Source organism: Loxodonta africana, chromosome 19, assembly GCF_030014295.1.
Source record: "Loxodonta africana isolate mLoxAfr1 chromosome 19, mLoxAfr1.hap2, whole genome shotgun sequence".
Taxonomy (NCBI): Eukaryota; Metazoa; Chordata; class Mammalia; order Proboscidea; family Elephantidae; genus Loxodonta; species Loxodonta africana.
This window is the reverse complement of record NC_087360.1, coordinates 211,735-238,867: the sequence shown is the minus strand read 5'-3', so window position 1 is coordinate 238,867 and position 27,133 is coordinate 211,735. Positions and strand designations below refer to the sequence as shown.

Here is a 27,133-nt window from a genome sequence, read left to right as displayed (position 1 = left end):
AAGTAGGATGCAGAGCCTTTCCTTAATAAATCTTGTTATGCAAATTGACCTAGATGTCCCCTGAAACCATGGCCCCCAAACCCCTGCCTCTGTTACTCTGTCCCTCGAAGTGTTTGGTTGTATACAGGAAACTTCTTAGCTTTTGGTTTAGTCCAGTGGTGCTGACCTCCCCTGTATTGTGTGTTGTCTTTCCCTTCATCTAAGATAATTCCTGTCTACTATCTAGTTAATGAATATCCCTCTCCCTCCCTTCCTACCCTGGTAACCATCAAAGAATGTTTTCTTCTGTGTTTAAACTTTTTCTTGAGTTCTTATAATAGTGGTCTCATACGATATTTGTACTTTTACGACTAATCTCACTCAGCATAATACCTTCCAGAGTCATTCATGTTTTGAGAAATTTCGAGGATTTGTTCTTTTTCATTGCATAATATTCCACTGTGTGAATACATCATAATTTTATCCATTCATCTGCTGATGGGCACCTAAGTTGTTTCCATCTTTTTGCTATTGTAAACAGTGCTGCAATAAACATGGGTGTGCATATATCTGTTCGTGCAAAGGCTCTTAATTCTCTAGGGTATATCCCAAGGAGTGGGATTGCTGGTTCATATGGTACTTCTATTTCTAGCTTTTTAAGGAAGTGCCAAATCGTTTTTCAAAGTGGTTGTACCACTGTACATTCCTACCAGTAGTGTGTAAGTGTTCCAGTCTCTCCACAACCTCTCCAACATTTATTATTTTGCTTTTTTTTGGATTAATACTAGCTTTGTTGGGGTGAGATGGTATGTCACTGTAGTTTTGATTTGCATTTCTCTAATGGCTAATGATGGTGAGCACTTCCTCATGTATCTGTTAGCCACCTGAATGTCTTCTTTGGTAAAGTGCCTGTTCATATCCTTTGCCCATTTAATTGTGTTGTCTTTTTGTTGCTGAGGTTTTGCAGTATCTTGTAGATTTTAGAGTTTATACCCCGATCGGATTTGTCGAAGCCAAATATTTTTTCCCAGTCTGTAGGTTGTCTTTTTACTGTTTTGATAAGCCTAAGTGTTTGATTTTTTGGAGCTCCCAGTTATCTAGTTTCTCTCCTGGTGTTTGTGGGGTGTTAGTTACGTTTTCTATTCTGTTTATACCATGTTTTAGGGCTCCTAGCATTGTTTCTATTTTTTCTTTCATTATCTTTATCATTTTAGATTTTACGTTTAGGTCTTTGATCCATTTTGAGTTAGTTTTTGTGCATGGCGTGAGGTATGGGTCGTTTCATTTTTTTGCAGATGGATATCCAGTTACGTCAAGAGGATTTGTTAAAAGAGACTGACTTTTTTCCATTTAACGGCCTTTGGGCCTTTGTCAAATATCAGCTGCTCACAGGTGGATGAATTTATGTCTGGTTTCTCGATTCTGTTCCACTGGTTTATATATCTGTTGTTGTATCAGTACCAGACTGTTTCGACTACCATGGCAGTATAATAGGTTCTAAAATCAAGTAGTACGAGGTCTCTCACTTTGTTTTTCTTTTTCAGTAATGCTTTACTTATCTGGGGCCTCTTCCCTTTCCATATGAAGTTGGTGATCTGTTTCGCCATCTCATTAAAAAATGCCGTTGGAACTTTGGTGAGAGGCATCTGGGGTCTTAAACACTAGCAAAAACCAAAAACCAAACCCAGTGCCATCAAGTCGATTCTGACTCATAGTGACCCTGTAGGATAGAGTAGAACTGCCCCATAGAGTTTCCAAGGAGCACCTGGTGGATTTGAACCAACAACCCTTTGGGTAGCAGCCATACCACTTAACCACTACACCACCAGGGTTTCCAAACATTAGCAAGTGGCTATCTAAGATGCATCAATTGGTCTCAACCCACCTGGAGCAAAGGAGAATGAAGAACACCAAAGACATAGGTAAAGATGAGCCCAAGAGACAGAACCAAACCCAAAACCAAACCCAGTGCCATCGATTCTATTCCGACTCATAGTGACCGGACAGGACAGAGTAGAGCTGCCCCATAGAGTTTCCAAGGAGTGTCTGGAGGATTCGAACTGCCGACCTTTTGGTTAGCAGCCATAGCACTTACCCACTACACCACCAGGGTTTCCAAGAGCCAGAGAGGGCCACATAAACCAGAGACTACATCAGCCAGAGACCAGAATAACTAGATGGTACCTGGCTACCACCAAACACTGCCTTGACAGGAAACACAACAAAGAATCCCTGATGGACCAGGAGAACAGTGGGATGCAAATCCCAAATTCTCATAAAAAAACCAGACTTGATGGTCTGACTGAGACTGGAGGGACCCTGGAGGTTATGGTCCCTGGACCCTTTGTTAGCCCAAGACTGGAACCAATCCCGAAGCCAACTCTTCAGACAGGGACTGGACTGGAGTATAAGACAGATAATGACACTGGTGAGGAGCAAGCTTCTTGGCTCAAGTAGACACATGAGACTATGTGGGCAACTCTTGTCTGGAGGTGAGATAAGGAAGAGAGAGACAAGAGCTGGTTGAATGAACACAGGGAATACAGAGTGCAGAGGAGGAATGTGCTATTTCATTAGGGGGAGATAGAGCAGCTAGAAGTACACAGCAAAGCATCTATAACTTTTTGTATGACAGACTGACTTGATTGGTAAACTTTCACTTAAAGCACAATAAATCTAACAAAACAAAAAATACCGTTGGTATTTGGATCGCGATTGCACTGTATCTATACATTGCTTTGGGCAGAACTGACATTTTCACAATGTTGAGTCCTCCTATCCACAAGCAAGGTATGTTTTCCCACTTATGTAAGTCTCTTTTGGTTTCTTGCAGTAGTGTCTTGTAGTTTTCTTTGTATCGGTCTTTTACATCTCTGGTTAGGTTTATTCCTAACTATTTTTTCTTCTTGGGGGCTATCGCAAATGCTATTGATTTGGTGATTTCCTCTTCCAAGTTCTCTTAGTTGGGGTAGAGGAATCCGACAGATTTTTGTATGTTTATAGTGTATCCTGATACTTAGCTGAAATCTTCTATTAGTTCCAGTAGTTTTCTTGTGAATTCTTTGGGTTTTCTGTGTGTAAGATCATATCATCTGCAAATAAGGACACTAATACTTCTTCCTTACCAATTTGGATACCCTTTATTTCTTCTTCTAGCCTAACTGCTCTGGCTAGGACCTCCAGCACAATGTTGAGTAGGAGTGGTGATAAAGGGAATCCTTGTCTGGTTCCTGTTCTCAAAGGGAGTGCTTTCAGACTCTCTCCATTTAGGACAATGTCGGCTCTTGGCTTTGAATAAATGCCCTTTATTATGCTGAGGAATTTCCTTTCCATTCCTATTTTGCTGAGAGTTTTTATCATGAATGGGTGTTGGACTTTGTCAAATGCCTTTTCTGCATCAATTGATAAGATCATGTGGTTCTTGTCTTTTATTTTATTTATGTGATGGATTACATTAATTGTTTTTCTAATGCTGAACCATGCCTGCATATCTGTTATGAATCCCACTTGGTCATGGTGAATTATTTTTTTGATATGCTGTTGAATTCTACTTGCTAAAATTTTGTTGAGGATTTTTAAGACTATGTTCATGAGGGATACCCAGATACTGGTCTGTAATTTTCTTTTTTTGTGGTGTCTTTACCCGTTTTGTTATCAGGGTTATGCTGACTTCAAAGAATGAGTTTGGGAGTATGCCATCGTTTTCTATGCTCTGAAATACCTTTAGTAGTAGTGGTGTTAACTCTTCTCTAAAAGTTTGGTAGAATTCTCCAGTGAAACTATCAGGGCCTGGGCTTTTTCTTGTTGGGAGTTTTGTTTTTTTTTTTAATTAACTTTTCACTCTCTTTTGTTATAGGTTTATTTAGTTGTTCTACCTCTGTTTGTATTAGTTTAGGTAGGTAGTGTGTTTCTAGAAATTCATCCATTTCTTCTAGGTTTTCAAATTTGTTAGGATCCAATTTTTCATAGCATTCTGTTATGAATTCTTTTAATTTTCTGTTGCGTCTGTTGTGATATTGCCCATCTCACTTCCTATTTGGGTTATTTGCTTCCTTTCCTGTTTTTCTTTTGTCAGTTTGGCCAATGGTTTATTGATTTTGTTGATCTTTTCAAAGAACCAGCTTTTGGTCTTGTTAACTCTTTCCATTGTTCTTCTATTCTCTATTTCATTTCATTTTGCTCTCATTATGCTTTCTTCTGGTGCCTGAGGGCTTCTTTTGCTGCTCTCTATTTGTTCGAGTTATAGGATTAATGTTTTAATTTTGGCCCTTTCTTATTTTTGGATGTGTGCATTTATTGCTATAAATTGACCTTTGAGTACTGTTTTTGTTGTATCCCAAAGGTACTGATAGGATGTGTTTTCATTCTCATTTGATTCTGTGAATTTATTCCATCCTTAATTTCCCCTATAACCCAGTAGTTTTTGAGCAAGGTGTTCAGTTTCCATGTTTGATTTTTTTCCCTTGCTTTTTCTGTTACTGATCTCCACTTTTATGGCTTTATGATCAGAAAAGATGCTTTTGTAATATTTTGATGTTTTGGATTTTGCTAAGGCTTCCTTTATGGCCTAATATATGCTCTGTTCTGGACAATGTTCCATGTGTGTTGGAAAAGAAAGTATACTTGGCTGCTGTTGGGTTAAGTGTTCTCTATATGTCCATGAGGTCAAATTGGCTGATTGTGGCATTTAGATCTTTGGGTCTTTATTGGGTTTCTTTCTGGATATTCTGTTCCTTACTGAAAGTGGTGTGTTGAAACCTCCTACTATTATTGTGGAGATGTCTATCTTTCTTTTCAACGCTGCTGGAGTTTGTTTTACGTATTTTGGAGCTCTGTCACTGAGTGCATAAATTTTTATTATGGTTATGTCCTCCTGGTGTACTGACCCTTTAATTATTATATAGTGTCCTTCCTTATCTTTTGTGGCGGATTTGAAGTCTATTTTGTTAGAGGTTAATATTGCCACTCCTGCTCTTTTTTCATTGTTCGATACTTTTTTTTTTCCATTCTTTGAGTTTTAGTTTGTGTCTTTAAGTCTAAGGTGTGTCTCTTGTAGGCAGCATATAGATGGATCGTGTTTTTTAATCCATTCTGCCACTCTCTGTCTCTTTATTGGTGCACTTAGTCTATTTACGTTCAGCATAATCATTGATAGGTATGAATTTAGTGGTGTCATTTTGACGTCTTTTTTTGTGTGTTGTTGACAGTTTCTTTGTTCCACTCAATTTTCTGTGCTCAGTCATTTTTCTTTATGTATTTTTTTTCATCTTTTTCATTGCCATTGTTTTTGTATTTGCTGAGTCTTTATGCTTTTCTTGCTTTTTGTTTTGATGTGTAGGATTGTTAGTTTCCTTTGCAATTACCTTAATACTTACCCCTATTTTTCCAAGTTTAAACCAATCTTTTATTTCTTTATACTGTCTTGACTTTCTCTCCATATGAAAGATCTATCACATTTTTTAAGTCCCTCTTTTTTGTTTTAATGTTGTCATCTTTTACAGGTCGATGTCTTCATTTCCCTATTTTCAGTGTTTAAAAATATGGAACGCTTCATGAATTTGTGCCGTATCTTTGCACAGGGGCTGTGCTAACCTTCTCTGTATTGTTTCAATTTTAGTATATGTGCTGTCAAAGCAAGCACTCCATAGGGTTTGCAATGGATGGTTTTTCAGATACAGATCACTAGACCATTCTTACAAGGTGACTTTGGGTGGACCTGAACCTCCAATCTTTTGGTTAGCAGCCCAGCAATTCACCATTTGTACCATCCAACGTCTCCAAAATAATGTCTACTAGGGTTTTCCTTTATAAAGAAAAGAGAAATCCTCACAACTGGACCAATAAGCAACATCATGATAAACGGAGAAAAGACTGAAGTTGTCATGGATTTCGTTTTACTTGGGTCCACAATCCACACCCACGGAAGCAGCAGTCAAAAAATCAAAAGACACACATTGCATTTGGAAAATCTGCTCCAAAGGACCTCTTTAGAGTGTTGAAGGGCAAAGATGCCACCTTGAAGACTAAGGTGCGCCTGACCCAAGCCATAATATTTTCAATTGCATCAAATGCATGCGAAAGCCTGACAACGAATAATTGAGGCCTTTGAATTGTGGTGTTGATGAAGAATACTGAATATGCCATGGACTGCCAAAAGAATGAATAAATCTGTCTTGGAAGAAGTACAACCAGAATGCTCCTTAGAAGCAAGGATGATGAGACTGGCGTCTTACATACTTTGGATACACTGTCAGGAGGGATCGTTCCCTGGAGAAGAACATCATATTGGGTAAACTACAGAGTCAGCGGAAAAGAGGAAGACCTCAATGAGATGTATTGACACGAAGGCTGCAACAACGTGCTCAAACACAACAATGACTGTGAGCATGGCACAGGACTGGGCAGTGTTTCAATCTGTGGTACACAGGGTCACAACGAGTTGGAACTGACTCAACGGCAACAACAAGGATTTTATCCCCTTAGCCAGTAATTGTGCCTTTTCTGCAATAATACCCAAAAAAAAAAAAAAAAGATAGTTATTTTATCAAGGACTTTAAGGTCACTAGATGGACCTGCATAGGTAGGAACAGATCACACATTAAATTATCACCTTTGACCACAATAAGCAGTCTAAGCAAATCAGAGCATATCCGATGGTGATGATGATGAAGACGAGGAGGAGGATGCCAGGTACCTACAGTGCCTGCCTGAAGGTGTGCAGTGTGCTGGTGCCGTTCTGAGCAACCGTTCAGTCCTCACCACAATGCCATAGGCAGGAAATGTCACCACCCCATCACTCATCAGACAGATATAGGACAACTAGGGCCCCAGCTGGAGTGGGGTAGACCAGGACTGACACCCACCTCTGCCCATTCCCAGCACCAACTCTCACCAGGCTACCGAGCATACCCTCTCCCCCACGCCCCCTCTTGAGGTAAATGCGTCACCTGATGTCCGAGGATTCACTGTCTACATCCGATAGCTCCAGCAGGTCCTCTGAACTGCCCTCCTCATCTGAGAACGACCTCCTAACCTTGGGCTGCAGCATATCCTGAATTATTTTGTTCCTGGCATCCATGCTCTGCACGTCTTCCTCAGTGCGCCCCTTGTCTGGAATTCAGAGGAGCAGCCTCAGGGAGGGCACACTTGGCCGTGCAGAGGGCAGCCCCACGGACCCGGCGGCCCGGCTTGCCTGGGTGCTGGGTGAGGTAGGCCTCCACCAGGTTGTTGAGCATGTGGTTCTTGCAGATCCGCTCCACCAGGCAGCGGCAGGTGGGGCACAGGGAAGAGCGCTCCATCCAGCCCGAGTAGCAGGCGGCACAGAAGGTGTGCATACAGGGCTGCAGGCTGAAAGCACAAGAGGGGCAGTGGGGGGGGTCTGCGGTCCTCTGGGTAGTGGGGTGGGGGCTATTCTGGGCAGTGGGGGAGGTCTGCAGTCCTCTGGGCAGTCAGGGGAGGTCTGCAGTCCTCTGGGCAGTGTGGGGGGGCGGTATGCAGTCCTCTGGGCAGTGTGGGGGGGCGGTATGCAGTCCTCTGGGCAGTGCGGAGGGCATTGGGGCACACAGCATCCACAGATGAAAGGACATCAGGGACAGAACACGGGGCCTTCCAAGCAGCAGAGGCAGTGCAGGTGGGCTGATGGGGACCACTCGGCTTATGCTGCCTTCTACCCAGAGAAGGAGCTGCCCTTGCTCAGGCTGAGGTTGGTTACAAAACAGATAAACAAAAAACAAAACCCCCAAGCTCTCTGACCTAGCAGGGCCTGCTATCACGTTTGCCGTGTGGCCACACACACTGATGGCATCTCCACCTTGCCGCCATGGGCACAGCCCCTCCTCCATCTGGCTCCAGCCATGGAACCAAAAATGTTGTTGTACCTAGCTGACAAAGAGTTTGCACAAGAAAACACACATTCAGCCTAGAAATACTTTAGCTCCTTCCTGGTCAATTAAAAGGAACTAGGTGCCACATGTACTGGGTTTTTGGGTTTTTAGGTGCCACATCAGTCCCAGGAGAGGCAGAAGAGTGGACGGCAGCTTCAGGTACAGGAGAAGCAGAGAAACTAAGAAAGTGCAGGAAGGGTCTTCATTTAAACTGAAATTCAGATAGGCTGTAACTCTCACATTCCTACAGAAGAGGTAAGGCGAAGGTTCTTCCTAAGCTATCACTCCTAGGATCCTCATTTTATGTTACATTTTTCTTTAACCGGGAAGTATTTAAAACACTATAAATGGTAAAATGTCAGCAGACTCGATCCCAAACACACCTGAAGGCTTGTGTCGTCCTTGTCTTTCCCTTTCCCTTGCCCACACCTGTGGTCACTTGCCCCATGTCGGGGGCACCCCATGCGCTCTCAGCCCAGCAGATGCATGCCAGTCACGTGAGGAGCCTCGCGTCCCCGCTCATTGTACCTGACACAGTCATGCAGCAGCTCCTGGCAGATGATGCAGGTGAGTGTCTCCTCCATCCTGTCTGGTTTCACAGCCTCAGCTCGACTGTCCTCTCGGCCAGCAGGGGGGTCCTGACACGGGTCTGCGACAAGCAGTGGAGGGCCTGGACTGGCCTCCCCGTCTGCGAGAGGACAGGGTGGGCTTGGTCACAACTGGGGAGGAAATAAGTGCTTGGTCTTTTTGTTTTATGAACATCCCAACCTGCAGACCCAGAAAAATCTCAGGCAGAAGCAGGGAAAAGCCTTGCCACAGGTTAAGGAGGCCCCAAACACAAGTGTCATAGTACAGAACTTCTCAGTTCTGTTTTAGAGCAACAGTTAACGTCATAAAAAAGATGGTCAGAATACAGTATGATTAGGTGATACAGACCAGTTGTCAAGCAATGTGCATGCACAATGTCATTTCTGTCTAAACAAACAAGAAAAGGGACTCAGGTACACCGGTAAGGCTAGAAAGCAAACACATGGAGACGCCAACAGTGGGTTTTTAGAAGTGCTGCTTTCTTGCTACTTCCTTTTTATTTTTCTGTAACGTCATGCCAATAAATTATTCTTTATTTTTAATTAGAAGAATACTTGCCCCCACTTTGAAAATCAAATATTTAAAAGAAAACATGAGCAGCAGTCCCCAACCAGCCTCTCCTCACCATCTGCGTCTCTCCTCTGAATAATCTACTTTCACATCTTTTGGCTATTTCTTCTGGCACTTACCTCTGTGTTTCTGAATTATAATTTATCAATTTCAGACATTATCTAATGCTATCTAGTCACACAGAGGAAGATTTTGTCCCCACGGTTCCTCTTCCCAGAATTGTTATAATACCATTGCTGGACAGTATATTGTCTAGGGCCACTATCACCTGTAATCGACTCAACAGGAACAGACTTACATTGTATTTATGTTACTGTGCTTCTGTAAGCTCTGTTCGCTGCTAAGCCAAGTAGTATACAAGTAAGAATACAAGCAGTACACGAGTAAGTATACAATTATACAAGTAAGTCTTCTTCCTTATACAATTGTTCATTTTTGCTGGAACTAAAAACTGCCTCGTTTTTATACTTGCTTATTTTTTTTTACGTGCTAATCACTAATTCTTTCCACCTTCTCCCCAAGACCATCGATTCAGTTTTCCACATAAATGTATCTGCCAGTCCACCGTTCCTTTCCCTGCAGCCGCTCTCAGGAGCCCCTGCCATGCTGCTTCGGCCTGGCTGGCTGCTCTCCAGCCTAACACACAGCTAGCTACTGTTCCACAAGTACCTTCCAAGTACTTCTTAGGATGTTTTTAACTACAGCTTTCAAAGAGAAGATCCTCTTTAAATCTCTCTAATGTGAAGATTCGAGTTCCCACTTAAATACAGTTTTATAGAAAACAGCTGTCACATATGGCAGAGGGCGTTTTAGGAGAACAGCATGGTGCCCAACCGAGAGCACGTGCTACGAGGAAAGGTGAAGATACACAGCTCTGCCCGACGGTGCAAGCTAGAGAAAGGGCCCAGATTTTCACTCAGAAATGCTGAGAAATTTCAAGGGTCAGCCTAAGGCAGCGTCCACCTGCCTCTGCAAAAAGTGAGCCCCCCTAGGGCAGGGACGACTGCGCAAATGTGGGCATGACCAGTCTGCAGAGCAGACACTCCCAGTGCTCACAGAGGTTAAGAGCACACAGCACTGCCAGTTCTCACCTCCTTTCATCTTCTTTTTCGTGGGCTCCCAGTCTTCCCAACCCTGGGGCTCCAACGACAATGGTCTGCCCTCTCTGTCGGGGAGCACAGACACAGAGCTGGAGGCTTCCTCACCTGCCACGGCGGGACCACAACCCTGCGAGGGAAGGCCTACACCTCCAGGACCTGCAGGAGAGGAAACGAGAGGTTCTGTCCATTTAGTCGGGTAAAGCACAATGATCTGGGGCCAAAATCAGTTTACACACGACAGTAACCAAAGACAGTGTGTCAGGGATATATTTGGCATGTGCCATTGTGACAGTTTACATTTTCTTTCACTCATGGATTTGAGATAACAAGGTTAAAACAGAGGTAATTCAAATCATTTTGTGTTAGACGTTTCTCAGGAGACGGGCTGGTGGGAACCCTTGTGTCACTGGTTTTGCCTAAGCTGCTCCTCTCATCTCCAGAAGTAGTGGGCAAGGGCCTGGACAGTGCCTGTTGTCCACAGCCTTGTCTGCAACCAAGGAGCCCTGAGAACAAAGGCCTCCAATGTGCGCTGTGGAAAAGTCACCACAAACCAGAATGTTGTTCTTCAGAAGGCTGAGCTGGCACAGCTCTGGGAAAAGAGTGCACTATAGTGCTTGAAGCATTCTGCTGCTGAGGACTTGAGCTGTGAAAAGGGACTCCTGGACAAGGAAGGTGGCAGATGCTACAAGGCCTTAAGGAGAATCAAAAGTAGGACAGGTGGGATTGCCTGTGTTCCAAAAGAAGCCACAGTGCTAGGAAGTTAAAGAACAAACAACCAAAAATGGAAATGGGTTCAAGCAGTGGGGGAGGACTTCCAATCCCTAGAAGGCAAAATGAGTCCCTGTATTACTGCCTCTCCTCACCAAAATCCCACTAAAATAGTAGCTGAAGAGGTATAAAAGTAAAGTACATCCTGTAGTGCGGCAGCTAGGCTGGCCAATGAGACGGAAGGAGACGTCTCCTGCAAAAGATGAACCAAAAGAGCCATTTCAAAAGGTCCTACTTCACTGCATCTCCCTGCTTCCTGTCTTGAATGTTGTGATGCTCAGAACAGTGGCAGCCACCTTGTAACCATGAGATGAAAAGCATGAGAACAGAAAGGCGACCTGCCGGGGTGGAGAGGGATGGACAGAGTGTTGGCGGCCGTCACAGAAAGCCGGCCTGGGTGTCTCCCAGACTCCTCACTATGGTGTCAGGTCTCTGTTGTTTGTATCCACACACACCCTAAGTAAGATTTAAGAGGATCTTATGTTCAAAAACCTGCAGACTGCTGTACAATCTAAGAACGGGAGAACCAAGAGATCCAGGAATAAGTACGAATTATCCCAAACTGGGTGCAGAAGGTAATAAAATGTCCCTGAAGAACATCGAACAGCTTAGTGAGTGAGGAGAAATACCTGTCCTGGCTATTGTGAAAACGTCAATTCTTCCCAAATCAAAATCTCAGGAAGACTGTGTTTTAAACTTGAAAAGCTAGTTTTAAAGATAATATCAAAGAAAAATACAGATTAGCTAAGAAAATAAAATAAAAAATAAATACTGTAGTGTGGTCAAACTTAGGAGATACATGTTACACATACATTCCCATTAAAAACAGCTACAGAGGAACGCTCACATCATCCTACTCCTGCATCATCTAAAGACCTTCAGACAACTGTGGAGGAAGAAAATGTTCCCGCCGTAGGGACCATTCAAAAAACCCACTGCCGTCAAGTCGATTCCAACCCATAGTGACCCTAGAGGACAGAGCAGAACTGCCCCCAATAGAGTTTCCAAAGGGCGCCTGGTGGATTAAGAACTGCCAACCTTTTGGTTAGGAGCCGTAGTACTTAGCCACTATGCCACCAGGATTTCTGCTGTAGGAACAGTCTATGTGAGACTGACCACTGAGGAGGGAAAACATTTGTACTGTAGGGACTGAAAAAAAACAAAAACAAAAAACCAAGCCCGTTACCATCGAGTCAGGTCAGTTCCGACTCATAGTGACCCTTTAGGATAGAACAGAACTGCCTCATATGGGTTCCAAGGAGCAGCTGGTGGATTCAAACTGCCAACCTTCTAGTTAGCACCCGAGATCTTTGCCACTGCGCCACCAGAACTCCACTGTAGGGACAGTCTATGTGAAGCTGACCATCAAGAAAGGAAACATTCATGCTGCAGAGACGGTCAACATGAAACTGATCATGGAGGAAGGAAAACGTCCATGCTGTAGGGACGGCCTATGTGAAGCTGACCATGGAGGAAGGAAAACGTCCACGCTGTAGGGACGGCCTATGTGAAGCTGACCACGGAGGAGGGGAAATGTCTGTGCTGTAGGGACGGCCTATGTGAAGCTGACCATGGAGGACGGGAAATGTCTGTGCTGTAGGGACGGCCTATGTGAAGCTGACCACGGAGGAGGGGAAATGTCTGTGCTGTAGGGACGGCCTATGTGAAGCTGACCATGGAGAACGGGAAATGTCTGTGCTGTAGGGACGGCCTATGTGAAGCTGACCATGGAGGACGGGAAATGTCCGTGGTGTAGGGACAGCCTATGTGAAGCTGACCACGGAGGAGGGGAAATGTCTGTGCTGTAGGGACGGCCTATGTGAAGCTGACCATGGAGGACGGGAAATGTCTGTGCTGTAGGGACGGCCTATGTGAAGCTGACCACGGAGGAGGGGAAATGTCTGTGCTGTAGGGACGGCCTATGTGAAGCTGACCATGGAGAACGGGAAATGTCTGTGCTGTAGGGACGGCCTATGTGAAGCTGACCATGGAGGAGGGGAAATGTCCGTGGTGTAGGGACAGCCTATGTGAAGCTGACCACGGAGGAGGGGAAATGTCTGTGCTGTAGGGACGGCCTATGTGAAGCTGACCATGGAGGACGGGAAATGTCTGTGCTGTAGGGACGGCCTATGTGAAGCTGACCATGGAGGAGGGGAAATGTCCGTGGTGTAGGGACAGCCTATGTGAAGCTGACCACGGAGGAGGGGAAATGTCTGTGCTGTAGGGACGGCCTATGTGAAGCTGACCATGGAGGAGGGGAAATGTCCGTGGTGTAGGGACAGCCTATGTGAAGCTGACCATGGAGGAGGGGAAATGTCCATGGTGTAGGGACAGCCTATGTGAAGCTGACCACGGAGGAGGGGAAATGTCTGTGCTGTAGCGACGGCCTATGTGAAGCTGACCATGGAGGACGGGAAATGTCTGTGCTGTAGGGACGGCCTATGTGAAGCTGACCATGGAGGAGGGGAAATGTCCGTGGTGTAGGGACAGCCTATGTGAAGCTGACCATGGAGGAGGGGAAATGTCCATGGTGTAGGGACAGCCTATGTGAAGCTGACCACGGAGGAGGGGAAATGTCTGTGCTGTAGGGACGGCCTATGTGAAGCTGACCATGGAGGACGGGAAATGTCTGTGCTGTAGGGACGGCCTATGTGAAGCTGACCACGGAGGAGGGGAAATGTCTGTGCTGTAGGGATGGCCTACGTGAAACTGATCGTGGAGGGAGGAAAACGTCCGTGCTGTAGGGACAGCCTATGTGAAGCTGACCACGGAGGAGGGGAAATGTCTGTGCTGTAGGGATGGCCTACGTGAAACTGATCGTGGAGGGAGGAAAACGTCCGTGCTGTAGGGACAGCCTATGTGAAGCTGACCATGGAGGACGGGAAATGTCCGTGCTGTAGGGACAGCCTATGTGAAGCTGACCATGGAGGACGGGAAATGTCTGTGCTGTAGGGACGGCCTATGTGAAGCTGACCACGGAGGAGGGGAAATGTCTGTGCTGTAGGGACGGCCTATGTGAAGCTGACCATGGAGGACGGGAAATGTCTGTGCTGTAGGGACGGCCTATGTGAAGCTGACCACGGAGGAGGGGAAATGTCTGTGCTGTAGGGACGGCCTATGTGAAGCTGACCACGGAGGAGGGGAAATGTCTGTGCTGTAGGGACGGCCTATGTGAAGCTGACCATGGAGGACGGGAAATGTCTGTGCTGTAGGGACGGCCTACGTGAAGCTGACCATGGAGGACGGGAAATGTCCGTGCTGTAGGGACAGCCTATGTGAAGCTGACCATGGAGGACGGGAAATGTCTGTGCTGTAGGGACGGCCTATGTGAAGCTGACCACGGAGGAGGGGAAATGTCTGTGCTGTAGGGACGGCCTATGTGAAGCTGACCATGGAGGACGGGAAATGTCCGTGCTGTAGGGACAGCCTATGTGAAGCTGACCATGGAGGACGGGAAATGTCTGTGCTGTAGGGACGGCCTATGTGAAGCTGACCACGGAGGAGGGGAAATGTCTGTGCTGTAGGGACGGCCTATGTGAAGCTGACCATGGAGGACGGGAAATGTCTGTGCTGTAGGGACGGCCTATGTGAAGCTGACCACGGAGGAGGGGAAATGTCTGTGCTGTAGGGACGGCCTATGTGAAGCTGACCATGGAGGACGGGAAATGTCTGTGCTGTAGGGACGGCCTACGTGAAGCTGACCATGGAGGACGGGAAATGTCCGTGCTGTAGGGACAGCCTATGTGAAGCTGACCACGGAGGAGGGGAAATGTCTGTGCTGTAGGGACGGCCTATGTGAAGCTGACCACGGAGGAGGGGAAATGTCTGTGCTGTAGGGACGGCCTATGTGAAGCTGACCATGGAGGACGGGAAATGTCTGTGCTGTAGGGACGGCCTATGTGAAGCTGACCACGGAGGAGGGGAAATGTCTGTGCTGTAGGGACGGCCTATGTGAAGCTGACCATGGAGGACGGGAAATGTCTGTGCTGTAGGGACGGCCTACGTGAAGCTGACCATGGAGGACGGGAAATGTCCGTGCTGTAGGGACAGCCTATGTGAAGCTGACCACGGAGGAGGGGAAATGTCTGTGCTGTAGGGACGGCCTATGTGAAGCTGACCATGGAGGACGGGAAATGTCTGTGCTGTAGGGACGGCCTATGTGAAGCTGACCACGGAGGAGGGGAAATGTCTGTGCTGTAGGGACGGCCTATGTGAAGCTGACCACGGAGGAGGGGAAATGTCTGTGCTGTAGGGACGGCCTATGTGAAGCTGACCATGGAGGACGGGAAGTGTCTGTGCTGTAGGGACGGCCTATGTGAAGCTGACCACGGAGGAGGGGAAATGTCTGTGCTGTAGGGACGGCCTATGTGAAGCTGACCACGGAGGAGGGGAAATGTCTGTGCTGTAGGGACGGCCTATGTGAAGCTGACCACGGAGGAGGGGAAATGTCTGTGCTGTAGGGATGGCCTACGTGAAACTGATCGTGGAGGGAGGAAAACATCCGTGCTGTAGGGACAGCCTATGTGAAGCTGACCATGGAGGACGGGAAATGTCTGTGCTGTAGGGACGGCCTATGTGAAGCTGACCATGGAGGACGGGAAATGTCTGTGCTGTAGGGACGGCCTATGTGAAGCTGACCATGGAGGACGGGAAATGTCTGTGCTGTAGGGACGGCCTACGTGAAGCTGGCTTCAAACTGTGCTGCTCTGGAGCAACCTTGAAAACATGCTGAGTGAAAGAAGCCATCGCAAAAGGCCACCTATTTCATGATTCCAATTATATGAAAGGTCCAGGGTAGGCAAATCCAGCAACAGAGAGCAGGTTAGCGGTTGTCTGGGGCTGGCGGCCAGGAATGGGGAGTGAGGCTGACGGACGCAGGGCTCTTTTTCGGGTGACGGAATGTTCTGGAATGGGGCAGTGGTGATGGTTGCACAACCTGTAAATGTCCTAAATGCCAATGAGTTAGCTGAACTGGGTGATTTTTAGGGTGTGTAAATTACATCTCAACAAAGCCGAAAAAAAATACCATGTACTGCAGTCCCTAAACCCAAAAACCAAACCCAACCCAGTGCCATTGAGTCAATTCCAACTCATGGCGACCCTACAGGACAGAGTAGAACTGCCCCATAGAGTTTCCAAGGAGCGCCTGGCAGACCCTGGCCTTAAGCTTTCCTCTGAGGGATGGAATAACAAGGCCACATTACCCGCTGTGAAGACCTTACTAAGGAGGATCTTATGCTACATATGCCTCTGAATCCTCCAGTGGCTTGTCTGTCTCTACAGTGCAGGTCAGGACTAACCCACAAGGAACACCGCCCAGCGGACCTGCAGCGAGCGTCAGATGTGGGCGGGGCAATCAGTCTCACCGGACGCAGAGGGATGCTCTTGACGCAAAGAAGCAGGCTCCGAGGACGAGGTAGAGGCCGTGTGGAAGAGATTTGATGTCGACGTGGATGGCTGTGGCTCCTCAAAGCACACTGGGGTGGCAGGCGGTGGGGGCAGGGCCCGGGTGTCACCACCGCTCCCTGCTCCTGAGGTATCTTCGGTCATGAGGAACACATTTTCTTTATTTGCTTCTGTAACCACAAAGGAGTGTGCACTCTGGGCCATGGGACACTGCTGCTTCAGCAAAGAAACCTGAACGAGAGGCTTTCCTCCGAAGAGCATCCACTCCTTCGCCGCAACGTACTTACCAAAGGACTCTGGTGTGACGCCTTGCTTTTCCTTTAAAGATTCATAGAGGTACGCCACATCTGAAAGGAAACGAATCAAATCAGAGGCGTTCTGGCCTGCAAATGAGTGACAACTCAGTCTTCTTTTGGCCCCCAAATCTTCTGATGTCTCCCACCAGTGACTTCACAGTCACGCTGCCTTCACTATTTAGAATTTTCAACCAGTAACTCAAAATTGACCAGGTAAAGAGATTTCAAAACAAGTGACTGAAAACTTCTCGACCAACTGTAAAACAAATAAGCTTCAGAAACAAGTATCTGGAATCAGAAGGTAGACTAAGGGAAGGCAAAGAGATGACAAGGTAAAGAATCTATGCCTTGCTTACAATTCTGCGCTAATGAAAGAGCAGACAGCAGACCCTTCCATGTGGCTGGTGTGATTATGTTGAAAGTGACCCGAGGAATATGTCTTCTTCCTCTTTCTTCCCACTGATGGTCTGGAAATACTTTTTCCCCTGACCTTTGTAAGGGCCCCCATAACCACCTGTCCTACCATTCTTCTTCCAGAACCATAAACACAGATCCTGGAGCTGGAAAGTCTCAGTGGGACCCAGTTCGACCTTTGCCTTCACCTGTAGAGTCTTGCTGTGTGATGCACCATTTTTGTGTGGCCCTTTCTAGCCACGGTCTTGTAACTCCCACCCAAGCAACTGGGTGGGACTGTGCAAATGAGATAATTGTGGCCCTCCAAGGGATTGGTCAGTTTTGCCTTAAAAGAGAGCCAATTCTGGAGTAGAGAGAGGATCCCACCACCACCAAGGCAGAACAACCAGGAGCAGAGAGTGCATCCTTTGGACCCGAGATCCCCGTGCTGAGAAACTCCTGGAACTAGGAGACAGAGAGAGAGCTCAAGAAGCAGTGGCAAAAAAAACAATGGCAAGAGATGTCATGCTGGGCTTCCTGGCCCAGCAAGTGAGAAAGCTGAGTGCCTCTGGGCAGGGGGCTTGCTGCAGAGTAAGGTGCCTCTGGGCACTTACTGGCAGAGCTAAAAGAGCTTTCTTAACACTTGCCCGAGCAGGGCAGAGGCTGAGGGCCAGAGAGCTGTGTCTGTGAGCATGACTGAGAAGAGGTTGTCCTGATGGAAGAACTGTATCCTGAGCATTCCTCAGCCTGAATTATAACCTGTTATTTCCCTAATAAACCCCATAATCATGAGTATTGTCTGTGAGTTCTGGGTGGCCACTGCAATGAATTATCGAACCCAGCAGAGAAGTAGAGAATGCTGTGGGAGGGACGGTTGGTGTCAGAATCGATAAAAAGGGGAGATGGAGGAGGCATGTCTGACCTTCACCTCATAGGAATCAGCCTTGGACTGCTGATCTTAACTCTCCTTCCTCTTTGTGAAGTTAGAGGAGGTCAGACCCCACCCCCATACCGTTTTTACAAGTCTCCAAAAACAGAACCATCCACAGCCTCCAGTCCCGTTCCCAGGTTTTATTCCCCACAACTCTACTGTCTTCTAACCTACAACCTAACCCATCTCCATTCACTTTTCCTTGGCTGCCGTCGGAGAGTCACAGCTAATGACACAGAGCATTTCTAATGGATGGCTGAGGCTCCCGCTGCCCGTTCTGGGCAGACCCTCTCTACACAGAGAAAACTTGCTCCCCAACAGCAGCAGGACCTTCCCTGTAGCACCCCCCGTGGCCCACCCCAGTACAGGTTGCTCTCTTACTGTGTTCCGGCTCATTCTTCCTGTACACCACGTAGATGACATCCCCTGTCTGCAAAGGGCAGGTCTGCCTCTTCACAATCTTCAGCTTGTTAATTACCGTCCCGTTGGTACTGTGAAGAAGACAACAACGCAACTCACCACACGTAAAGTAACTGGGAGTTAAAAATTGTTTTCTAGCACCACTAGGAAAGCAGCTTTAGGTAATAAAATGCTCAGAAGGATGAAGTGAGTACTTAAAGAGGCGCATATGCAGATACCTCTTTGCAATTCTTTTGAGAAGAAACCTACCCGTTACTCCCTTACTGACAGCCTAACCGGCATCAGAAGGTCTCATCAAGAGTTTTAAAATGTTCCAAACACCCTGCTGCTTCATCTTCCTCCCCCTGGGTCCTCAGATTCCACCAGCAGCTCTGTGTCTTGGATTTTTAGCTTCTTTCCGTGTCTACGCTCAGATCTGTGCCCACATATCCGTGTGCCTCCCTCTGCAGCCATGACCCACCGTGCTTAATCCTCACATGAGCAGTGAGCCCTAGAGGCAGGCTCTAGGCAAGAGCAAACTGCGTGTGCGTAAATGACAATACATTTCTGGCAGGAACATCACTCCCCTGCCGGGACCTCGGGCACCACAACAGCACAGGACATGCGTCTCCTGTGGCTGCTGTAACGATCACCCCAAACGTGGTAGCTTAATGTACGCGAAAGTATACTCCGACTGTTCTGCAGGTCAGAGGTCCTAAGATCAAGGTGTCCCCAGGGCTGTGTTTCTTCTGGTGGCTCTGGTGAAAATCCAGTCTTTGGCTCCTTCAGCTTCTAGAGGCCACCGCGTTCCTTAGCTGTGGCCCCATCCTCCATCCACAAAGCCAGCAACTGCATCACTCCGCGTCCTCTGCTTCCATCATCACAGCTCCTTCTGATGTCTCCCCCTCCCTCTTCTAAGGATCTTGTGGTTACATATAGTGTCCACCCAGACGATCCCACTGGAGGTTAGTGTGATTATGCAGGTGGGCCCAATATAATCACATGGGTCCTTGAGAGACAAAGGCAGGAGAGTCAGAACCAGATGGAAAGCATTGTGAGGAAGACTCCACTGGTCATTACTGGCTTTGAAAATGGACAAAGCCCATGAGCCAAGGAATGTGGCAGCCTCCAGAAGTTGGAAAGGTAAGGAAATGAATTCTCCCCTACAGCCACTAGAAAGGACACGGCCTGTCTACACCTGGAGTTTAGCCAGTGAGACCCAGGTCAGACTTCTGACCCCCAGAGCTGTAAGAAAATAAATCTGTGTTGTATTAAAGCCCCTAATTTGCGATAATTTGTTACAGCGGCTATAGGAGAATCACGCAGTCACATAGCCAGAGGAGGGACAGCTGACCTAAGCCCAGGCAGGGCGGCTCCAGAATCAGCGCTCTGCTGTTCTACATCGTGCTGAAAAGTAAACCACTTGATCCGCTGTCCATTAGAACAAAAAATGACCATTATTTCTTCCTGATAATGTGCATCACTCCCGAGTCCTCTACCCCTAAAACTGTTACCAAGAATCTCACAGCTCCTGATCAGTACAGGAATCCCGCAGTTCTCCGATGGGAAGACACACTCTCAACGTGCTGCTGGAAGGCCACCTGGCCGCTCCTGCCAAATTTAAATATGTGCATTCCTTCCCTAGACATTTATCCCAAGGAAACAGACATGAACGCAAAGATTTCTGGAAGAGAGTCAATACAGGGTCATTTAGAAGAAAACCTCAAAATAACTTAAATGTCCATCAGCAAATAAGAAGATAAATAATTTATGAAATAAAGAGACGCTGAAAAAGATGAGATGGGTCTAGACACCCTTGCACGGTAAGTAATCCATAAATACTGCGTAAGTGGGAAAAACAGCCAATACAGCAGTACACATAGTATGATCTCATTTATACAAAATTACTGTTGTTGTTGGCTGCTGTTAAGTTGGCCCCTGAATCATGCAGAGTGGAATGAAATGCTTCCTGGTCCTGCGCCATCCCCATGATGCACTGCAAATCAGACCATTGTGACTCACAGGGTTCTCGGTTGATTTTTAGAAGTAGATCGCCATGTCTCTTTCCTAGTCCATCTTAGTCTGGGAACTCCACTGAAACCTGTTTAGCACCAAAGCAACACAGAAACCTCCAATGACAGATGGGTGCTGGCTGCACATGAGTTATATGGTTGTTAAGGTTGTGTGTCGACTTGGCCAGGCCATGGTTCTCAGTGGTTTGGCAGTTATGATGTAGTCTGGCAGTCTTATGGTGATGTGATCACTTCCATGATGAGATCTGCTGTGAGTAGCCAATCAGTTGAAAGGGAGCTTCCTTGGGGGCGTGGACTGCATCAAATGTAAGTGGACTCTCTGACTTTTGATTTCAGGCTTTTGCTTGCTCTGGGTCCTGCAGTTGGCTCCTGTTCACCTGATCCCTGGTTCTTGGGACTTGAGCTAGCAGCTTACCTATACTCTTGCCTGCCAATCTTGGGATCTGTCCGTCTCCGCAGCCTGTGAGGGAGAGCCCTGCTCTCTGGCCTGCCGATCTTGGTTTCACCAGCTTGTGAGGCTATGTGAATCCGGAGAGCCTCTATCCTGACTTACGGATTTGGGACATTTTAGCCTCTACAACCCTGTGAGCCATTTCCTTGATATAAATCTCTTTATATAAATATTTATATGCTTTACTGGTTTTGCTTTTCTAGAGAACCCAGCCTAAGATAAGGTGCACTGGCTAGAAATTGAACCTAGGTCTCCTGCATGGAAGATGAGAATTCTACCATTTATATATACATTTTTAATCCGTCAGTGGGATTATGAAAAGCCTTTCACTTTCTATGCACTACTTCAGTTGTATAATAATTTATTAATTAAAAAAACAAAGTTGTTTTTTGATTTGGGTAAAGAAGTCAATCTTGGGCAGCTTTGTAAGACCTGAAATTTGCCACTCATTTTGAAGTCTTATTTCTGAGATATTTCTGTTTTATTTTAAATACATTCAAGAGGAGTCATAGATACAAAGGGTTACCACGGTATCTCACTGAGTAACTCATCCTCAAAACGAGAAAAAACACTTGCTAGTATGAGAACCGAATTAACACTCATGTTGTAGAAAATGAGCCATTATTTTTCTTTACAAATACAATGTCGTTTTCTCCTCCTCAATCACAGCACACAACACACCCACTTTAAGTTGGGCTCCTTAAGGGACAAGAGGAAACAGAAAAAGTTTAGAGAGCTCACCTGGTATCCTGCAGGGACACCTGACCAGACTTTTCATCCACTATGATCTTACAGTGATCTCCAGAGACCAGCTTATTGCCAGGGAATGAAAGGTCACAACCTAAAATGGGGAGGAGGGGGCAGGGTGAGGGGTAGACTGGAGATATCATGATTGGTATTATGAACAATATTGTCCTTTCCTTAAGTATGAAACAATTACCTGATAAAGGTCTCGAATTCAGAATTTAACTCTTACTACTCAGTAATAATAATGGTAAAACAACCCTATTGAAAAATAAACAAGAGAACTGAATACACACTTCACCAAAGAAGAGATATGGATGCAAAAAAGCACATGAAAAGATGTTCAACATTAGCCATCAGAGAAATGTGAATTAAAATCACGAGATAGAACCATGCCGTGCTGTAATAACAATAGCTAACATTTATTAAGTGATAACGTTAATCCAGGCTCCATTCTGAACACTTTACATGCCTGATCTCATTGAATTCTCACAGCATGCCTATGAAGTAGGTACAAACGCCTGGAGAGTTATCAGCCCAAAGCCACTGCAGTGGGGTGCCAGGGTGGAAACCCAAGGTTTGTCTTAGGGCCTCTACTCTTCCACAAATATCTTATTATAGCCATTGTTATTGTTCTTAGGTGCCGTCAAGCTGGTTCCAACTCACAGCAACCCTACTTAAAACAGAAGGAAACACTGCCCGGTCCTGCACCATCCTTACAATCACTGCTATGCTTGAATCCACGGTTGCACCCAATGTGTCAATCTATCTCACTGAGGTCTTCCTCTTTTTCCCTGACCCTCTACTTTACCAAACATGATGTCCTTCTCCAAGGACTGGTCCCTCCTGGTAACATGTCCAAAGTACATGAGACGAAGTCTCACCATCCTCGCTGCTAGAGAGCATTCTGGCTGTACTTCTTCCAAGACAGGTTTGTTCATTCTTCTGGACATCCATGATATATTCAATATTCTTCACCAACACCATAATTCAAAGGCATCAATTCTTCCTTGGTGTTCCTTATTCATTCTCCAGCTTTCACATGAATAAAAGGTGATTAAAAATACCGTGGCTTGGGTCATGCATACTTTAGTCCGTAAAGTGACATCTTTGTTTTTTTAACACTTTAAGGAGGTCTTTTGCAGCTGATTTGCCCAATACGTCATTTGATTTCCTGACTGCTGCTTTTGTGGGTGTTAATTGTGATTCTAAGTAAAGTGAAATCCTTGACAACTTCAATCTTTTCTCCACTTATTATGTTGTTGCTTATTGGTCCAGTTGTGAGGATTTTTGTTTCCTTTATGTTGAGGTACAATCCATACTAAAGGCTGTAGTCTTTAATCTTCATCAGTAAGTGCTTCAAGTCCTCTTTGTTTTCCACAAGCAAGGTTGTATAAATCTGCACATTGGAAGTTAATGAGTCTTCCTTCAATCTTGAAGCCAAGTTCTTCTTCATACAATCCAGCTTCTCAGATTTTGCTCAGCATACAGACTGAAGCAGGTATGGTGAAAGGATACAACCCTGAGGCACACCTTTCCCAGCTTTAAACCTCACAGTATCCCCTTGCCCTTTTCCAAAGACTGCCAGTTGGTCTATGCACAGGTTCCTCATGAACACAATTAAGTGTTTTTGAATTCCCATTCTTCGCAATGTCATCCATAATTCGTTATAATCCACATAATTAAATGCCATTTCACAATCAATAAAACACAGGTAAACATCTTTCTAGTATTGACTGCTTTCAGCCAAGATCTATCTGATATCAGCAATGAGATTCCTCGTCCCACTTCCTCTTCTGAATCTGGCTTGAATTTCTGGCAGTCCCTTGTCGATGTACTGCTGCAACCACTTTTGAATGATCTTCAGCAAAATTTTACTTGTGTGTGACATTAATGATATTATTCGATAATTTCCTCATTCTGTTACATCACCTTTCTTTGGAATGGTCACAAATATGGATCTCTTCTAGTCAGTTGGCCAAGTAACTATCTTAAAAATGTCCTGGCATAGATGAGTGAGCATCTCCAGAGCTGCATCCATTTTTGTTGAAACATCTCAATTGGTATTCTGTCAATTCCTGGAGCCTCATTTTTTAACCAATGCCTTCAGTGCAGCTTGGACTTCTTCCTTCAGTACCATCAGTTCTTGATTATATGGTACTTCCCGAAATGGATGAACTTTGACCAATTCTTTTTGGTATAGTGACTCTGTGTATTCCTTCCATCTTCCTTTGATGCTTCCTGCATCGTTCAGTATTTTGCCCACAGAATTCAATATTGTAACTCAAGGCTTAAATTTTTTCTTCAGTTCTTTCAGTTTCAGAAATGCTAAGCGTGTTCTTCCTTTTTGATTTTCTAATTCCAGGTCTTTGCACACGTCATTTTAATACTGTCTTCTCAAGCCGCCCTTTGAAATCTCCTGTTCAGCTTTTTCACTTCATCGTTTCTTCCATTTGCTTTAGCTACTCAACGTTCCAGAACAAGTTTCAGAGTCTCTTCTGACATCCATTTTGGTCTTTTCTTTCTTTCCTATCTTTTTAATGACCTCTTGCTTTCTTTATGTACGATGTCCTGATGTCATTCCACAACTCTTCTCGTCTTTGGTCGTTAACGTTCAGTGTGTCAAATCTATTCTTGCGATGGTCTCTAAATGCAGGTGGGATATACTCAAGGTCATACTTTGGCTCTCGTGGACTTGTTTTAACTTTCTTTACCTTCAGCTTGAACTTGCATATGAGCAACAGATGGTCTGTTCCAGTCAGTCCCTAGCCCTACTGTGATTGATAATACTGAGCTTCTCCATTGTCTCCTTCCACAGATGTAGTTGATTTGATTCCTGTGTATTCCATCTGGAGAGGTCCACATGTATAGCTGCCATTTATGTTGTTGAAAAAGGTATTTACAGTGAATAAGTTGTTGGTCTTGCAAAATTCTATAAGGCGATCTCCATTGTCATTGCTATCACCAAGGCCATATTTTCCAACTACTGTTCCCTCCTCTTTCCAACTTTCACATTACCATCACCAGTAATTGCTAATGCATCTTGACTGCATATTTGATCGATTTCAGACTGTAAAAGTTGGTAAAAAATCTTCAATTTCTTCATCTTTGATATTAGTAGTTGGTGTGTCAATTTGAATAATAGTTGTATCAAGTGATGTTCCTTGTAGGCGTATGGATATTATTCTATCATTGTACTTCAGCACAGATTTTGAAATGTTCTTTTTGACAATGAACACGACGCCATTCTTCTTCAATTTGTCATTCCTGGCATAGTAGACCATATGATTGTCCAATTCAAAATGGCCAATATCAGTCCACTTCAGCTCACTAATGCCTAGGATATCGATCTTCATGCATTCCATTTCATTTTTGATAACTTCCAATTTTCTTAGATTCATACTTCATACATCCCATGTTCTGATTATATTTGTTTGCAGCTGTTTCCTCTCATTTTGAGTTGCACCACACCAACAAATGAAGGCGCTGAAATATTTACTCCACCCACATCATTGAAGACAACTCTACTTTGAGGAGGTAGTTCTTTTCCAGTTGTATTTTGAGTGCCTTCCGACCTGAGGAGCTCATCTTCCTGCACTGTATCAACGTTCCACTGCTATTCATAAGGTTTTCACTGGCCAATTTTTTCAGAACTGGACTGCCAGGTCTTTCTTCCTAGTCTCTTATTCTGGAAGCTCTGCTGAAACCTATCCACCTGGGTGACCCTGCTGGTATTTGAAGTAACAGTGGCATAGCTTTCAGCATCACAGCCCCGCACAAGCCACCACAGTACGACAAACTTACAGAAGAGTGCTGTATTATATTCATTAAATACAATTAAAGGTATTTTTCAAACATTTCTAGCAATTTGTAAATCTTTTCAAAGTTGTAAAAAACACACACACACTCCTTCATAGTGGAATTTAAGACTATGAAAGAACAGATGCAGGTATTACACAGGGTAAAATGAAACCAAGTAACTTTTGGTCCTAAACAGGTATCTTTATCATTCTTTTTTTTTTAATATAAAACCCGAATGCTACTGTATTCATTTTCAGACAAACTAAACATTCTTTTGGCCTGACCACCATATTTCTCTCCCTGTAGGAAAACTATAAGGGAGGTCAAATGACCAGGTGGTTGCTTATGAGTCTAAAGCAGTAAATACCTCGTGGAGGCTGAGGGCACTTCTCACTATCTGTGTGACCTTATTCAACTCTTAGCCTGCTACATTCATTAAACTACAATTATTCGAGTGGCTCTATTCTAGGGAGCTAGTAGGGGCCCTGATGGCACAGTGGTTAAAGTGCTCATCTATTAACCAAAAGGCTAGTGATTTGAATCCACCATCAGCTCCATGGAAGAAAGATGTGGCAGTTAACTTCTGTAAAGATTAAAACCTTGCAAACCCTGTGGGGAAAATTCTACTCAGTCCTATAGGGTCACTATGTGTCAGAATCCACTAGGTGGCAACGAGTTTGAGTTGATTTTTTAAAATTATTCTAGGAGCCAGGGTTCCAGCAGTGAGCAGAACAAAGTAACAGACATGAGATCTTGCTTCTTTTTTAATGTAGATATTTACAGGTATCAATTTTCCTCTAAGCAGTGCTTTAGCTGCATCCCTTAAATTTTGGTATTTCATCGTTTCATTTTCACTCTTCTCAAACCATTTCCTAATCTCCTGTGTAATTCTTTCTTTAAACCTATTGGTTATTTAAAAGCGTGTTGTTTAATTTGCTCATGAGTTAATTTTTCAGTTTTCCTTCTGTTACTGATTTCTAGTTTCATTCCACTATCAGAAAAGATATTTCGTATAACGAACTTGAGATGCTCGCATCCTAAAGTTCTATTAATTGCACTGACTTCCTAAAATTGTAATGAAGATTAAATAACCTACACGACTAGCAGACAAATAACTCAATAAATGGCAGCTATCAGGCCAGAACACATTCCACCGGAGAAACCAGAGAGCACTCCATCCCAGGCCCTGTGGCCTCCCAGCGGCCAAGCGGGCGCCGTCTCGGCGCCGCCCACGCGCCGTCCTGCCCCTCCCGCCTCCTGGCCCCTCCCGCAGGCCCTGTCCCACCGACCCCTTCCCGCTCCCCAGCTGCCTGCAGGCCCCCTACCTCTTCTCCGCCCGATGGTCCACTCCCGTTTCCACAGCGGGATGTAAGGCTCGCCCTCCTCGGCGCCCAGGCGGAGGAGCCTCCCCCAGGGCTCCTGCCGCGGCTGCTCGCCTTCCTCGGGCTGGTCCATCGGGATTCACATCTAACAGCCCCGAGATACCGGATGGGGGCTTGCAGACCCCGAAGACGCCCGTCCGCGCGCCCCTCCTCCCCCGCGGCCCTCGCGGTTAGGAGGCCAACGTCGACACCGCCCCCGGGGCCGGGAAAGGACGCCGGCGGCCCGGCGGGCGCCTCCCCCGCGGCCGCAGCCCGTCCCCGCCCCGGCCAGCCCGCCGCAGCCTCCTCCGCCCGCCCTGCTCACCCCCCGACCCGCGCCGAACCCGGAACCGGCTGCGCCGCCACTGTCAACAGACATCGCTGGTCCCTCAGCTGATCCGCGGGGCGGGGCGAGCCGGCGTCCGGGCTC

General features: G+C 45.8%; 1 protein-coding gene and 1 non-coding gene across 4 annotated transcripts in view; both read right to left on the bottom strand.

The window, feature by feature from the left end:
- Window positions 1-27,116, bottom strand: part of CHFR (checkpoint with forkhead and ring finger domains) — a 50,560-nt gene extending 23,444 nt beyond the window's left edge. Inside the window, exons 1-10 of one of the 3 annotated variants that reach the window (XM_010600816.3) lie at window positions 27,029-27,116; window positions 26,668-26,809; window positions 21,539-21,638; window positions 18,296-18,405; window positions 16,582-16,641; window positions 16,255-16,464; window positions 10,112-10,276; window positions 8,391-8,550; window positions 7,172-7,326; window positions 6,927-7,089 (exon numbers count right to left, since the gene is read on the bottom strand). In XM_010600816.3, the coding sequence (XP_010599118.1) occupies window positions 6,927-7,089; window positions 7,172-7,326; window positions 8,391-8,550; window positions 10,112-10,276; window positions 16,255-16,464; window positions 16,582-16,641; window positions 18,296-18,405; window positions 21,539-21,638; window positions 26,668-26,797 (1,253 nt within the window). In that variant the 5' untranslated portion in view covers window positions 26,798-26,809; window positions 27,029-27,116. Of the gene's footprint in view, window positions 1-6,926; window positions 7,090-7,171; window positions 7,327-8,390; window positions 8,551-10,111; window positions 10,277-16,254; window positions 16,465-16,581; window positions 16,642-18,295; window positions 18,406-21,538; window positions 21,639-26,667; window positions 26,912-27,028 lie in introns of those variants that run through there. The other 2 variants (XM_010600818.3, XM_064271977.1) reach the window with 2 other exon arrangements.
- On the bottom strand, window positions 5,514-5,620 carry LOC111748356 (U6 spliceosomal RNA). The gene has a single exon (XR_002784113.1). It is a non-coding gene; the product is annotated as a U6 spliceosomal RNA (small nuclear RNA).
- Window positions 27,117-27,133: the final 17 nt, after the last annotated feature.